The sequence below is a fragment of the Epinephelus fuscoguttatus genome, linkage group LG1 (genome assembly GCF_011397635.1).
Source record: "Epinephelus fuscoguttatus linkage group LG1, E.fuscoguttatus.final_Chr_v1".
In the NCBI taxonomy this organism is placed as follows: domain Eukaryota; kingdom Metazoa; phylum Chordata; class Actinopteri; order Perciformes; family Serranidae; genus Epinephelus; species Epinephelus fuscoguttatus.
In genome coordinates, this window is record NC_064752.1 from 19763626 (window position 1) to 19780831 (window position 17206).

At 41.4% G+C, this 17206-nt stretch overlaps 1 protein-coding gene across 2 annotated transcripts in view; it reads left to right on the plus strand.

Annotated features, from left to right (window-relative positions):
• Positions 1-17206, plus strand: part of soat2 (sterol O-acyltransferase 2) — a 31013-nt gene that overhangs the window by 3019 nt on the left and 10788 nt on the right. For both annotated transcript variants that reach the window (XM_049585935.1, XM_049585926.1), the window contains 8 exons: positions 1213-1352; positions 2899-2957; positions 3134-3273; positions 3760-3813; positions 5287-5394; positions 9485-9767; positions 13706-13781; positions 15842-15926. In XM_049585935.1, the coding sequence (XP_049441892.1) occupies positions 1274-1352; positions 2899-2957; positions 3134-3273; positions 3760-3813; positions 5287-5394; positions 9485-9767; positions 13706-13781; positions 15842-15926 (884 nt within the window). In that variant the 5' untranslated portion in view covers positions 1213-1273. The remainder of the gene's footprint in view (positions 1-1212; positions 1353-2898; positions 2958-3133; positions 3274-3759; positions 3814-5286; positions 5395-9484; positions 9768-13705; positions 13782-15841; positions 15927-17206) is intronic.

A 17206-nucleotide genomic window follows, 5' to 3' on the forward strand; every position in this document is an offset into this window, starting at 1 on the left:
TTTGCAGTGCTGTTAGTCTCTGGGTGATGAAGAATCACATAAGGATTTTCCACCAAACTCCCTCAGGAATCTTAGGTGCTGCGTAGGCTTCTGAAGGAGATGGTTGGGGAGGATGGCGGGCGTACAGAGTGCCGGACCTTAAGCCAATAAGAGCATGATCCCTACCTCACCTTACCCAGTATCATGCATAATTATGGCGTAAAGTCTCAAAAACATGTTCCTTTTGATCTCTTTCTCTGTCGTCTCATCATCTGCAGCCACATCATGTATAATCTGTGTATCTGTACAAAGCTGCTGCGTTGACGTTTCTCCTGAGGAATGATCAAACAGCATGGATTAGTAAATGAGGTCACTATGTGTCTTTCACCTCTCCATCAGTCCTCTGTGTGTGTGTTATCTATAGTGTGTGAACTTCCACTAGGGACAGGTAGTCCGGGTTTATCACTTGTTTACATTGTTTAGCTTGAGCTCCAATGACTGGTGATAACACTCGTGTTATGGCGAGGCACTGTAGGTAACTACCGTTCAAAAACCCCTGACCCACTCCACAGTATGTTTCTGCATTCAGGTCAGGAGTTTGCGCACTTTTTCAGTTTGGGATTCACATGAGGAAGCTCACCTCCTTGGGACTGAGGCTCATCAGGAATATTAATGGTTTTTGGCATGAGGCAACCTGCCAGCAACGAGACAGTGACCTCATTTAATCTCTCAATTTATAGCTGAAGATTCTCGTCTCGATATCGTCAAGCCTCAACAAAGGGTAAATCCTTAGTAAATCATGTAGAGTGAAAAGTTTTGCTGCACTGCCCTCCGTGGGTTGAATGTGTTGAGTATGTTGCACCTCTGTCCTTTAACAGGTGAAAACAACTGATATGACTTCACTTACTGGAGTGTCTCTGTCCTTAAAGGGCAATAAACCAGCGTGTTTCTGCTCCAATAGTCCAGTATGGCTTTACCTCAGCTTATAACCGGGAACTGAGCCAAGTGCGGATCCAAACTGTTGTGGGGTCAACGGGGTCAGCAAGGACTGTTATGTTCTCCCCTTCCTATCAGGCCAACAAACAGCAGGCTAGACCGTGCAAATACGAACCTGGCAGCATTAATCTGTCACGTATCACGATGTAATATCAAATGTTATTGGTTTTTAATCTCTAGCATTTAGGGAAGCAAATGAACATGTGTGAGACTCACCTTCAGCTCTGATATGCACAGGATTTTCCACCTGCAGCCCAGGAGATTGTCCTAAGTCTTGTGGCGTGGGAGGGTGGTAACCATGACGACTGCAGAGCCACCTAACGGACTGTGGCGCCGAAACATCAGAGCCCGTCAGTCAGATGAGGTCTCTGGTCAGGGTATGATCAATGATATATTTACATACTCATTTGTTTTTATAGAAAATGTTTTCATTTATGTTATTGAGTTGTGTTCTCTTATGACACTTTGTTCAGAGGTGATTGCATCTTTTCACAATTGTTTGTGTTATCACTTGTGTTATTACAGACAGTGTAAGATGAAAGTAATTTGTGTGTATCTTAAAGCTACAGCTACATTCACACAGAAATACACAAGAGTGATAGTCCCTGAAGAGGCTCCCCCTCCCAATCTTTGTGTTCCTTATGGCATTTGCTAGAATCTGCCACGGCTCATTGAAAACAACCAGTCGGAACGAAGAGTCTCCAGAGAAGCTGTCAGTTATGTCAATCAATGCTCAAGAGCTGCAGTCAAAGGGTACAGTTACACATGAGTGAAATTAACACCCAGCGAATATTTGCCTCCCGTTTTCTTCCATTCAGTACGAGCAAAGGGGCGAATAAAACATTCAAATTGGCATCTTCGCATTGCATAGAGTTCATTTTTGGCAAACTCTGATCAGCAAAGTCGAGCCTTAGCTTTCTTTTTGTGTCACAACCAGCACTGCAGCTGTGGCTCAGGAGGTAGAGCAGATTGTCCACTAATTGGAAGATAAGTGGTTCAATCCCCAGCTCCTCCAGTCTGCATGCTGAAGTGTCCTTAAGCAAGATACTGAACCCAATTTTGCTCTGGGTGGCTGTTCCATTGGTGTGCGAGTGTATTAAAAACTGAGTAGCAGATGGCACCTTGTGTAGTAGCCTCGGCCACCAGTGTGTTAATGTGTATGTGAATGGGTGAATGTGACTCATAGTGTAAAAAGCACTTTGAGTGGTTGGAAGACTAGAAAGGCGGTATACAAGTGCAGGTCCATTTACCATTTGCCATTATCACCCTGTAAGCGATGGTCACTATTGTATCTGCTCGTGTGTTACTGTGCCCAAAAATGTTTTCAGAGACATATTTAAGTGTACTGTTCAGCTGTAAAATAAGAAAGTTTGCTCCGGCTGGTGGGCGGTGCTTAGTTGTTGGCTCAACTGCATCAAACATGGCAGCCAGATCACAAACTTACAGTCATATTACAGTTAAACAGTACACGGAAATATGTTTCTGAAATGTTTGAGGTGAGAAATAGGCAATGAACTAACAGAATCTTGATTCATGTTTGATAGCCGCTGCCTTGTTTTACAGTTTGACCACAGTTCATGAGCCGTGATCGACATGATTGACAGCTGCGATACAGATTCTTCAACTCTGACTGGTTGCTTTTGTTCACATGCAGTAATGCCATTAGCAGCACTAAGAGGAGGCAGAGCAGCATGATTTTTCACAGACTGTTTCATGTACTACTGTGTGCATGAAGTGACAGTTTCAGCAAGTATGACAAAAAGTTATTTTTTATAAAAGTTACCAACTACAGATTTAAGTCACTATATGTGGGATTATTGCAGAAATATGTGCAGCATCAGCATGTGGGATTCCCAATTATCTCCTAACTTTCCCACAGTACATGTAGAAAAGTTAGAAATAATCTTTTTCTTCTCTCCACAGCTGGAGACCATGATAATTCACAAGAGGAAGATCTAAGACAGTGGCAGAAACATGCACAGGTGATCCATAACTCCACTTGCTCCTCTGTCTTACTCATGTGGAACGAGAAAATACAGAAGCTAAACAGGATACAGCATGAAGTTATGTTTTAAGAGTGTGTAAAATATATAACGGATAAAGTAAACTTAAGTTAAGAAAGCTAAAACTACATTTTCTCCTGTGTGTCGTCTTGTAGAAGGTGAAGATGAAAGTCCTGGAGCAGGTCCAGGATCAGCTCAGTGATTTACTGGACAAAGCACTGACTGAGTCTGTCCAGCCTTTTACCCGACTACAGCCAACAGTTAATGGAAAGACGACAATAAACCCCTCATCCAGGTTTGTTTTGGATTTGTTTTAACATTTATTTAACCAGGCAAGTCATTAAGAACAAATTGTCATTTACAATGGGGCCCTGGCAAAAGGCAAAGCCTCTTATACATCTCATTACTTACATATCATCACAACAGACTGCATGTTAGCATTACATAGACAACATGCAGACTAGCACATACAGTAAATGGGGGCAGGTAGCTGGAAGAAAAAAGCGTCAGGCAATACAGCAAACAGGAAAAAAGTAGCATACACAAGCAGTAAGACAAACAGGCAAAGCAACAAAGAACAGCAGCAGTGAGAGAACAAGAATATACACTGGAGAACAGCCAGCAGCAGACAGACAAAGGTCAGAGAATATTATTGGGTTTAGGAGGAGTAGAAGGAAAAATGTACTAGTGCACATATTATTCCTTAATTATCTGGAAGAGATATTATTCTCTAATTAACTGCAGCAAAATATATGTTTGTGTTTTTCTGTGTTTGTTGTAGATCTCAGAGAATGGTTGATGGCAAAGTGTTCATGGCCAGACCGTCGCTGTTGGAGTAAGTGTGAAAAACAAGTCCATCGAAATTAAGCAAGTCTTCTCCAATACACCATATAGATATAAATATATGCACATTTATCATGTCGTCATCAGGGTTTCAATAGATTTATGACAAGTACTTTTTTCATGTGCACTATATAAAGTTAAAGGAGCAGTGTTTAAGATTTAGGGGGGGTTAGTGGCATCCAGGTTTTTAATTGACAGGATCTGAGGTCTTTTCCTCTTCAAAACAAACACACTATGTGATTAAAACTCTTTAAAAAAAAAATCACAAATCTTTTTTTTTCTGATGCTGTGTGCTCACCTTATTTCTGGTCCAGCCATTCAGGAAGCGGGATTATCCACTGAGGGCTCTTCCTCTTCAAAACAAACTGACCTGGTAATTTAAACTGGCAACAACACTGAATGAAGACGTTTCATGTTACAAATATGTGTTTCTTTGACACAGATGGGCCACTAGCCAAGCACCTGTTAATGTGTGCTCGTGTTTTTTGCCTGGTGACTTGTCCAAGAGGTTTTTTTTTTTAAGATATTTTTTTTGGGCATTTTAGCCTTTAATTGACAGGACAGACAAGTGTGAAAGGGGGAGGGAGAGGGGGAGTGACATGCAGGAAATGGCCACAGGCTGGAGTCGAACCCGAGCCCCTGCGGCAACAGCCTTGTACATGGGGCATCTGCTGTATCCACTAAGCCACCGACGCCCCACGTCCAAGAGGTTTTTATAAAGAGCCGAATTATTCGCAGGTCTCACCATCTCTTCAAAATAAACAGATCCAGTTATTTAAACTGGTAAAAACACTGAAGAAAGAAGTTTCACATTAAAAAAAGTGTTTTTCCAACACTCATCGTTGAAGGGCTGCTAATTATGGTGGCTGACATGAAAACTCGAACGGCCTTATCTAAAGCCAGTGTTTGGTTCGTCCGTTGTGGGCTACTGCAGAAACAACATGGTGGTGAAACATGACAGACTCCATGGAGAAGGACCTGTTCCCTATGTAGATATAAACGGCTTGTTTTAAGATAACAAAAGCACAACAATTCTTATTTTCAGGTGATTGTACACTGAAGAAAACATACTCATTATATTGTACTCCATTTCTACCAATGTGTCCCTCTAAATCCTACACACTGGACCTTTAACCCCCTTTGTGTGTTCTGTTCTTATTGTAATTTTTATCTGTTAAAGTCACTTAACTAAATGACTAACTGTATATAAAGAAAAAAACAGTATAACCCATCCTAATGAGGGCAAGACAGGTGAAAATGTTTGAGAAATATGGATATCGGCATGGTATGCTTGAGGGGAGTTATGCAGCTTGTGCTTATGCAGCTTGAGTCTACAACAGAGATCAATGCGTACGTGGTCCCCATGACTATGTGCCAAATCACTCAAATACAAATCATGTACACAGCACAACACATGAATAAACCATGGAGCTGTATTCATGACAGTTCTCCTCCTCTTCATCAGCGAACTGTTTGAGATCAACCACATCAGGACCATCTACCACATGTTCATCGCTGTACTCGTCATCTTCTGTTTGAGCACACTGGCTGTGGACTACATTGACCAGGGCAGGTCAGTGTGTTGTGTGCATGAATGTGTGTTTGTGTCTGTGTGTTGGAGGTGCGTTTGTTTACAGCAATGGCGCGTCTCAGACTCTGCGACCCTGAACTAAATCTAACAGAAACTCAATTACCCCAAAGCCTTTAAAAACCCTCTTATCTTTGTTCTCTTCCTCATTGTGTCCCTCCCTCTGTCTCTCCCTGCCTCTCTGCTCATCTGGCAGCAGGAAGATAGAGCAATCAGTCCCTCCGAGTATTTCTGCTGTTGCTTTGGGCAGTTCAGTAATGATTCGCTTGCTGTTTGCAGACGCAGGATTGCGAGTTTAATTCTTATGTTTCTCTAGATGGAAACTCGACCGTGTGAAAATTATTTGATACATCCACCCACAGTTAACATTGATTTTAATGTGGAGGAAACTGATGAAATATAATAATAATATTGCAAGTGGACGTGTTGAATTAAATAAACCCTGCAACAACATACTGCAACGAGTGGGCATTCTAAATCTATTATTGTTATTACCAGAGGGCTCTTTTCAGAGAACATAATTGGAAAGATATTCAGTGCATTTAACTATGCTCGTCATTCATTAAATCCAGTCATGCTTTAATGTAATTAAAATGCTTATTGAAAACCCTGTGAAATCAGACCACATTGGCAAATAGAATGTATCACCTTATGTCCAAAACACACCAAGCAGTACCAAAGTGCACCTTGCCACAATATTCATATTTTCCTATAGTCGGGAGGTGGGGCCATGTGTTTCAGGAGTGAAAAAAGTCTCTGCAACAATAGACAACATGTAACAGGAGTCACAGGACTCTGTTTACTGATTTGCTGCAGCTTTTTTTCTGGCTGCAATTAGCCTCAAAAAATTTAACTACGCCCAACTTTTAGTTTGGCTGCACTTCACCATAGAATCAAACATCTGCAGCTGCTTCCCAGAGTCATTGCATGGCAGCTCGCCACAGGACACGCTTTGCCCCCGCTGGGTGTTTTCGGTGTTCATGTCCTTATTTTCAGCCTAATTTTAGTCTTTTAATGCACATTATGTATTTTCTGCCACTAGGGGTCTTTCAATGAAATGAGCCTATCCCAGCTGACATTGGGCGAGAGGCAGGGTACACCCTGGACAGGTTGCCAGACTGTCACAGGGAGTGTCTGGAGAAAACCCACGCGCGGGGACATGGGGAAAAAATGCAAAAGGTCTCCCCCACCCTGGGTTCGAACCAGGACCCTCATGCTGTGAGGCGTCAGTGCTAACTATTTATTCACGTTATGTCCTTTCATTCTGATGAAAAATAGCTCCAAATAACTTAAGCTAATGTGACACTTTCCATTAGATGACTCAACTACCCATATATACTACCATATATATACAGTACAGGCCAAAAGTTTGGACACACCTTCTCATTCAATGCGTTTTCTTTATTTTCATGACTATTTACATTGTAGATTCTCACTGAAGGCATCAAAACTATGAATGAACACATGTGGAGTTATGTACTTAACAAAAAAGGTGAAATAACTGAAAACATGTTTTATATTCTAGTTTCTTCAAAATAGCCACCCTTTGCTCTGATTACTGCTTTGCACACTCTTGGCATTCTCTCGATGAGCTTCAAGAGGTAGTCACCTGAAATGGTTTTCCAACAGTCTTGAAGGAGTTCCCAGAGGTGTTTAGCACTTGTTGGCCCATTTGCCTTCACTCTGCGGTCCAGCTCACCCCAAACCATCTCGATTGGGTTCAGGTCCGGTCACTGGGGAGGCCAGGTCATCTGCCGCAGCACTCCATCACTCTCCTTCTTGGTCAAATAGCCCTTACACAGCCTGGAGGTGTGTTTGGGGTCATTGTCCTGTTGAAAAATAAATGATGGTCCAACTAAACGCAAACCGGATGGGATGGCATGTCGCTGCAGGATGCTGTGGTAGCCATGCTGGTTCAGTGTGCCTTCAATTTTGAATAAATCCCCAACAGTGTCACCAGCAAAACACCCCCACACCATCACACCTCCTCCTCCATGCTTCACAGTGGGAACCAGGCATGTGGAATCCATCCGTTCACCTTTTCTGCGTCTCACAAAGACACGGCGGTTGGAACCAAAGATCTCAAATTTGGACTCATCAGACCAAAGCACAGATTTCCACTGGTCTAATGTCCATTCCTTGTGTTTCTTGGCCCAAACAAATCTCTTCTGCTTGTTGCCTCTCCTTAGCAGTGGTTTCCTAGCAGCTATTTGACCATGAAGGCCTGATTCACGCAGTCTCCTCTTAACAGTTGTTCTAGAGATGGGTCTGCTGCTAGAACTCTGTGTGGCATTCATCTGGTCTCTGATCTGAGCTGCTGTTAACTTGCGATTTCTGAGGCTGGTGACTGGATGAACTTATCCTCAGAAGCAGAGGTGACTCTTGGTCTTCCTTTCCTGGTCGGTCCTCATGTGTGCCAGTTTCTGCTGTAGCGCTTGATGGTTTTGCGACTCCACTTGGGAACACATTTAAAGTTTTTGCAATTTTCCGGACTGACTGACCTTCATTTCTTAAAGTAATGATGGCCACTCGTTTTTCTTTAGTTAGCTGATTGGTTCTTGCCATAATATGAATTTTAACAGTTGCCCAATAGGCCTGTCGGCTGTGTATTAACCTGACTTCTGCACAACACAACTGATGGTCCCAACCCCATTGATAAAGCAAGAAATTCCACTAATTAACCCTGATAAGGCACACCCGTGAAGTGGAAACCATTTCAGGTGACTACCTCTTGAAGCTCATCGAGAGAATGCCAAGAGTGTGCAAAGCAGTAATCAGAGCAAAGGGTGGCTATTTTGAAGAAACTAGAATATAAAACATGTTTTCAGTTATTTCACCTTTTTTTGTTAAGTACATAACTCCACATGTGTTCATTCATAGTTTTGATGCCTTCAGTGAGAATCTACAATGTAAATAGTCATGAAAATAAAGAAAACGCATTGAATGAGAAGGTGTGTCCAAACTTTTGGCCTGTACTGTATATGTATATATATATATATATATACCACCCATACACCTTATGTGGCACATTCCATTATGGGAGCCTAGATCAAAACAATTATACTATAAAAAACTTTATGAGTATGTCGAATGTTGCATGAGCTACTTGGATTTATTTAGAAATATAATATCAATAAATCAGAATTATTTTGTTGCAGAGGAGCAGCTCGCTGAGTTTCTTCCTCACTCTCTGACATATCATCTGGTGTTTCCCAATGACTGTGTAAAATAATGGATGGAACCAGCGTGATTTTACCCCTTGGATTGTGGACTCCTGTTTTGTAGCCGCGAGTCTGGCATTTTGGCCATCACCATCTTGGATTTTTGGAGCCAGATGCGACCATGTGACCTCTTGGATGAGAGGGTGAAGCTAACCCTAATGCTAGCTGAGAGCTTGGTTAGCACAGTGTATTTACAGCTATGATTGACTGTGATAATGCAATTTTTTTGCCAGAAAAACAGGCATAAAACCATTAAACAAAATGTACTTCTTCCAAGGTCTTTTAGTAAAACCAAACACTGAACAAGAACATTTTATAGATGACAAAAACATTTCAGTAAACTTAGACTCTGAATCTGGAGTTAATCTATGCCATGTTACCCAACATCGCGGTGATGACATTTTCAAAGAATGGCACCCACCTGTCAATCAGTACCCTTAATTATGCATAACTTGAAGCCTTAATGAAATTTAAATGGGTGAGTTACATAAAAATCAACTCTGTACAGTTGTCATGAAAATAGCTAGAGAGACCAAAACCTTTGTTGTTTTGTGCAGGACTGTATTCATGTTCATCTCTGCTGTAATGCTGGGCATTTTAAAATAGGAATCTATTGGGATTAGTCACTTCTGGAGCCAGCATCAATTGGACCATTAGAGAAACTGCAGGTTTTTGGACTCCCTAGGCTTCAATTTTTAGCTCTGCAGATTGCCACTTGTTTTCCTAAAAGTTTGAGCAACTACCATTTACAACTGACCAAATGAAACGCATCTCTGCTTTGAATGAAACTGCAAATTCCTCTGGTTTGAACATTGTTGGAAACATTTAACAATTCTTTCATTATATAATCTCAGGTTGGTCTTGGAGTTCGACATTCTGTTCTGGGCCTTTGGGAAGGTGGGAACAGTCACCTGGGCCTGGTTTGTGATGTTTGTCTACACCCTGCTCGCTCCTTACTACACGCTGGTGTTTTGGGGATCTTTGTACCACAGCTCACCCTCTAAGTTGGGGCTGTCTCTCGGCACAGGCCTGGTCCTATCTGCAGTGCAGACCTGCGTACTGGGACTGTTCCCCATCTACGTGGCTGTGCACTACCAGCTGCCTCCGGCCTCGCGGTTCATTGTGATACTGGAGCAGGTGAGTGTGTGTTTGAGGAGTAAATGCTGTCACATTTATTATGAACAGGGTGCAAAAGTTACAGACTGCGTGACGTCTCACTGAATGAAAATGTCATTCACATTAGAGCCTTACTGATATATCAGCATGGACTATATGATCTGATTTTTACTGGTCACAGATGTAATGTATTGAGATGTACGCTGGCTGATTCCTAACAAGAAAATGCAGTTATCCTGTATTAACTGATGTCTAATCCACACTTTGCACAATAACTATAGTAGGTACAGGTGAGCTGATGACCTGCTGTAGTCACCTGTGTGTAAGACATCACATCCGTCAGTCGAATAGAATGTAATAGTAGACATGGACAAGAGGCATGAATATAATGAGGCATGAGATTGCACTGAGACAACTTTAAAAGCACAAAGGCCCTAAATAAAAGGAAAACAAACAGAACACTAAACTTAACAAATAAAAGTGTAAGCTAATTCACTCCTGCTATTTATGAGTGTTGTTGCCTGAATGTTTCGGGAACAACACTTTGATAAGACAAAGTGTTTTTGGAGGACCGACTCAAGGGAACAATTAGGCTGACTACAAAGTAAACAGAAGAAAAACTATAAAACTTTGGTTCCTCCTGCGTCTCAAACTCTGCCTCTCTTACAATAAAGATGTGAAATGTTGTTTAGATGTATCAGACAAATAGCATTTGTTGGGGCATTATTTATAGTCTGTAGCAAAGCCTGTGAGCAAGCTCAGGCTGCCCAACTTTTTATTGCTTCTACATTCACATGGCGTACTCCTCTCACTGCAACAAATATCCACACTAATTTGTAATTTCAGTCAGAGACATGTTAAGGAATTGACTATTTATTATATATATATATATTTGGAGGGAAAGACTCCACTTGTCTAGGAGCCTCTCAAAGAATCCGAGCGGCGTCGAGGATTCTGCTGGGAGAACTAATCCCCTGTAACACATACAGTAATGGTACAGAATCAGAGATAGCTGTGAACACGCTCGATGATTAGAGCCTGGCAAGACGACAAGCTTTAATCACATGAGGAGAAGGGTTGGGTGTTGGAGGGGGCTGTGGCAGCAAGCAGAGTTGAACGTGAGGGATCAAGAGAGTAAAAGTGAGAGCCGACAGACTGTAAAAACCACCGAGCAGCGGTCTGAACTCAAGTCACAAATTTGATTACTTTAGTCTTGACTTGACAAAATAAGAAAAAAAAAAACAGCAACTTGACTTGACTGAGAATATTTGATACTTTACCACAGGCCTAAAGATTAAAAGTAGCTTCTTTTCCTGAATCGGCTACATTAACGCTAGACCCCAGCACTTAAATCCCCACATCCCCTTTGTTTGAACCAATGCGACAACATGCAATCAAGTTGCAGGAGATCAGCATGAATAACTAATATTATGTTACTGAGAAAAATAATACCAAAGATAATTTATTCTCAAAAACAGCACAGTGGTCAACCAAAACGTCATGCAGTACACAAAATGTACGGGTCTAAAATTACAGACAGAGACTTAAAAACTTCCAACAAACGTGTCTTGACAAATAAAAACAAAATTAAGAAAGCATTCATTATTTATATTTACATCTATTATTTCTCTGTTGTAAAAAAGGCATTACAATTGGTGAAGTGGCACTTGTTTAAGACTCAACACTCAAAGTTTAGGACTTGGGACTTGACTTGTGTTGGTCTTTTTCTTTTAATACTTAGATTTTTTATTTTTTGTGTTAACGTAGAACAGGACAGGAGTGGGACAGTACGGTTTCAGTCAGTGAAAAGGGAGGGAGAAGACTAAGGGAGAAAAGGAGGCACAGGTACAGTTCATAATGCCTATAAGGAGTTCAGAAAAATTATTGTTACATGTCCAGATGATTATAATAATCCCATTTTACCCCGCATTCATCCCCCGTCTGCTTCTGAAGTCGAAGAGTGAAAGTCATTTTCTCCATTGAGTGGATAGAGCTGATTATGTTGATAAGAAGGTTAATGGAGGGAGGGTTCCTCTCGAGCCAACATTTCCTAATCGTTTTTTTTACCTCTGGCCATAAAAGTCTTCAAATGGCATGTGTCATTATTACTGAGGCCTTTAGGAATATATCCAAGGTACAATCAGATTTCAGGCCAAATGGGCAGCTCTCCAAAAAGGCTTAACATATGGACAGAACCAGAAGCTGTTGCATGGTCCACTGAAACTGAGCCACACTCCCTGCAGCAGGTGGGCTGAGACCCACTTAATTTGAGTTGCTGGTTCAGATTTTTGAAAGTGGACATCTCACCAAAACATGGAGTTAGTGGAGGTCCACTGGGTTTTCCATACATGGAGCCCGCGAGAGGCGGGGTACACCCTGGATAGGTTGCCAGACTACTGATGCATATGCTCACATTCACACCTACTGGCAATTTAGAGTCACTGATTAACCTTTGAACTGTGGGAGGAAGCTGGAGTACCCTGGGAAAACCCGTGCTGACATGGGAGGAACATGCAAAGTCCACATAGAAGGGCTCTCCATCCTGGTTCAAAACCCAGGTTCGAACAAGGAACCTCTTGCCCTGAGGCGACAGTGCTAACCACTGCACCACCTGAGGCACATGATGCCTTTAGTGTTTTCTTTAATTACAAGCATCAATAATTATCTGAGCTATTCGTCCTTTTTTTTCTTCAGGAGGAAGTAGTGGATCTGAAGGAAGCAGTAAAAATTCTCTTTGCCCAGCTCACAAAGCACAAATCCTTAGAATCATTAAGATTTCCATTTGTTATTATTCTACAAAAGTGATGCCTCCCTTGGTGCAATGTGGGGCTTGTTAGTCTTGACTCGGGACTTTGTGTGAAGACTTAAGATTTGCAAAACAATGATTTGGTCCCACCTCTGCCACCTCGTACACTTTTAACTGAGGGTTGCCTGCTAGTAGCCAAACAATGATGCATTGATAAGTAAATGACATAAGTATGGATGAAACAGCTGACATGAGCACTTCATTTGTGATTTTACATAAGCAGCTGGTTGGTTTTTACAGTTCCAGCAGCTTTTTTCCAGAAATGTAGGTTGTTTAGAGGTTGTTTACAGTTCTGGGTCACTTTTTGTAACAACCCCTGCAGTTTGATTAAAGTGTTTTTATTGCAGGAAGGAATGACCTGTTCCAGACACACTGTGGACTGTAGATAACGTTATATTCTTTGGTAATCCAAATTATAAATGCGGCCTTTCACTGCCATCAGCAGGAACATTTTGATAAGAAAATTCTGCTGGCCAGGGATGGGAGACTTCCAGCTGGAAAGGCAGCAAAAGAGACGGTAGATCTCAGTGCTGCCACGGTTTGAACATCATGGGCCCGTACTGTAATGCCTCCTCATCCTCTTTATCTGGTCTACCCCTGGTCTCCCAAAACCGTCTTAGTACTGCGATCATTTTAGCTCCATTGGAGTGAGATAATCCCGGTGCTTAGTTGCTTTTGGGAAACCCGGTCCTGATCCTCACCTGACATGGATCCAATCAGCAGATTTGCATTTCTGATGCTGCCCATCCCATATATAAACTGCTTTATACTGATTTTTGATGCGTCATTGAATGCATTGGATGCCCAAAAAGACTAAGTGGTTCCCTGCTGTATACAGATTGATGACGCATCATGTTTGAACTGCAGTTTATGGCAGGCTAAAATGATCAACCAGTTCTCCAACTGTGCCTCTGTCGTGAGATACGCTTCCCTTTTGTTGTTCTTCCTTCCGATTAATTACAGAAGTGAGCTAATACAATACCTCACTGAGTCAATATTTACACACATAGAAACATGAGATTGAGGCCACAAAGACGTAGGTTGTCCACTTCAGGCACCTTGTCAATCCACGCAATAAAGGCAGCCAATTAAGCTGCTCATACTGATACACTGTGTCCCACTCCACATAATAACTGTATCAATTTTCCCTCAGATTCGATTCCTGATGAAGAGCTACTCGTTCATAAGAGAAACCGCTCCTGTTATCATGAAGAATCCAACGAAGGAAGGTACGGCGCTGCATTGTATTGATGTCAGGTGTATTTTCTTCTCAGGCAGTATCATTCGTCACAGTGACGCTCCCAGACACCGGAGAGAAATGACTAAAACAGACCTCAGCAGGTTACCGTCTAATGATTCATGCTGAAGTTAAAACTAACAGTGAATACACCCACATACAATAAATAACTTCAAGTACGTGCAGCCCCGTGGGATCCTATTGTAAAAGTCTGTTAGAGGAGGAAGAATGTGTCTCTAGTACCTTTTGACTGTAAAAGTCAAAGTAGTTAAATGTGAATACTAGCTGCAGTAAAAAGCCTCCAGGAGAACACTGAACAGTCACGTAGAAGTGTCCGTGGTATGAATGTGGGTTTGGAATGAGTTGAAAATAAGTTTCTGTTTTTAACAGATTTTCAGCCTTGTGATCCATTTTCCATGTCCAATCGAAATTGTTTTCGCCTCTGTGTTTATGGTTTGAAACAAGTGACTAAAAGGTTTTTGCCAGGATAATCCTCAAATGTTTTATCCCCCCTAAATCTGTGGAACAGGTAAAATATAGGTTTTGGCAGGATCATCTTTATAAATTATCTTTTCTATATCTCTGAAAACGGGTGGGAGAAAGGTTTTGGCAGGTCGATGTTTTTTTTAAAGGTCCAGTGTGTAGGATTTAGGAGGATATATTGGCAAGTACATTTTCTCCAGTGTAGAATAACCTGAAAATAAGAACTGTGTATTTTCTACTTAGCAGCCCATCCATGATGAGGACTGTCGAAAAACATGGATCTTTTAATGCGAAACTGCTTTATTCAGTGTTTTACCTTTTAAGATCATCGGGTCTGTTTGTTTTGGAGAGGAAGACATATTTTCTGCGGATATTTCAGCTCCAGGTTAAAAAAAAAAAACTCCTGGTCACCTGGATCTTTATTTATCAGACAAAATAGGTAAGCTCACATTAGCAGGTGCCAGGCAAGGGGCTCATCTGTGACATGCTGAACAATGGAGAAGAGACCGTTTTAATCAGCGGATCTGTTTGTTTTGGAGAGGAAGAGAACTCTATGGATAATTTAGCTTGCGGTAAAAACCGCCAGGGCAATGAACACTGAAGGAATTCTAGCCGGAAGAAATTTTAGCTGCTTGCAATCTGCAGTCCTTACCACTAGATGCCACTTAATCCCCCTAAATCCCCCTTAATCTTACACCCTGGACCCCTAAGTAATTAAAAATAATTACTTTTTTCCAAGTGTTTGTAGTTGTATTACCCATTTTGGCCACAAGAGGCTGAAGTGCAGCACTACCCCATGGTCTAAATAGGACTAATGGGGCATTCATGTTTTCTTCCAGGTGAGTTTTAAGTTCTTCTGCGCTCTGAACACAAGGTAATGTTACATAACTTGCTATATACACCTTGTGTTTAGAGTGCATGGAAGAAAATATGAATGCTTTTATTCCTATTTGGGGCAGTGCTGCACTTCAGCCTCCTGTTGCCAAAATCAGTATTACAAGTTTTCAAAATAATGCCGACAAAATCAACACCTGTCAAAACTTTTTCTTACCAGTTTTCACAGATAAAAAAAGGTAATTTAAAAGAACCCGGCAAAACTTTGGACCAGACTCTCTTGCCTCTCAGGGCTTCCTTAGTTTCACCATTTGTACATGTCATTAGTAAAAACTTGGAGCTTGACTGGAGCACAGCTAATAGTTCAGCAAAAGAGATTAGAGTCTTTAAAACAGACAATTTGACATAATGGCTTAACGATTTTGTGATAAAATCACTGCTGCTTTATATTAAACAGCCGTTTGTTAGCAGCCCCCTACATTAAGGCACAGTAAACCCTGAGTGTTCACAAATGGAGCTGCTAATGGCTCGTATTATTCCACACAAGAAAATGAAATGAGAACCACATGTCTGAACCACAGACCTGAAATCAGTTACTTTTCAACAGAAAACCTTCTTTAAAATCACTCAAGACAACTCGGACTGCTAAAAGATATTTTACTGCCAGGTTTTAGGATTCACACTGGACCTCTTCTCTTTGATGGTCATACTTATTGAACTGTGTTTGTTTTCCAGGAGAAAGTCCCAGATTACCAACATTTTCCAGCTATCTGTACTTCCTCTTCTGTCCAACACTCATCTACAGGGAATCATATCCTCGGTAAGACTGTGGCTTTGACAGGGATCCCTTTTGCTTATTCTTCGTTCTTTTACTTTACTTAGTGATAGTACTGTATAATAATGTGAGTGCAGCTGATATGTACCAGAGTGAGCATCATATTTATTTTATTACTGGTGCCTGTGGCTCAGGAAATACAGCAGTTTGACCTCTGGCCCCTGCAGTCTACGTGTTGAAGTGTTGTTTGGCAAGATACTGAACACTAAATGGCTTGTATCGGTGTGTGACTGTGCATGTGGATGGTTATTGCTCTTGAGGAACAGGTAGTACCTTGCATGGTTGTTCTGCCAGCAGTGCATGAATGCGTGTGAATGGGTGAATGCTGACATGTTGTAAAGCACCTTGAGTGGTGGCTAAGACTAGAAAGTGCATTTATTATTGACTTTGTGCCACAAACTAAGAAAATGGTAAAATTTAAAGCAAAGTCAAAGTAGTAGCATTTTGCATTGTCTAATAGGCCCTTTTCAAGTAATACATTTTGGCATGTCGCAGTCTCAAAAGCGCAGATACATTAAACGTAATAATGGCTGAATTCCTTTCAGGTGTTTTTATTTCAAGGTCTTAGTATCCTGCAGGCTCACTGTCACACTGATATGTTACACTTTACTGCAGTGAACAGTAACTCAACTTATGGCCAAGCCTGGCCTGCGACAGAGTGCTGCTCTCATTCACAATGATTTTTTTTTTTTTTTCTTTAGTATTTTGAATGTAAATGAGGTAACCAATAAAAGATTGCTGTTGTGTTTCACTGGGATCTCCTTGTGACTTTCATGTGACCAGAGCATGTATATTTAAAAGATGCCAGTCTGAAAAAGAGCATTAGCTTGAAATGTCACTTGTGGATGTGCTCATAAATGACAGTTCAGGGAGCTATAGTATGCAGGCCTTTCTTCATGTTTTATTTGACCATAAATGAGATGCTAGAGTACATAAACATGCATTTAAAAAGTGCCTGGGGAGGATCCCTTAACAGAGGCCGGGGCTAAACCCAGAGTGTTCTTAAAACAGGGGTGTCAAACATACGACCTGGGGGCCAGAACTGGCCCAACAAAGGGTCCAGTGCAGCCCTCTAGATGACTTTTCACACCTAATGTTGATGCACATGAGAAGGCTGAGAGGTTTCAGGAGAAATTTTAATAGTGAGCAGATACTTCATGCAAAATGCTGCCTTAGAGGCTTTTCCACTCTGACCAGAATACAGCACTCTGAGACTTTAAGATACTGAACATTGAGCAAAATATTGTCAACCAGCAGCTTCAGTA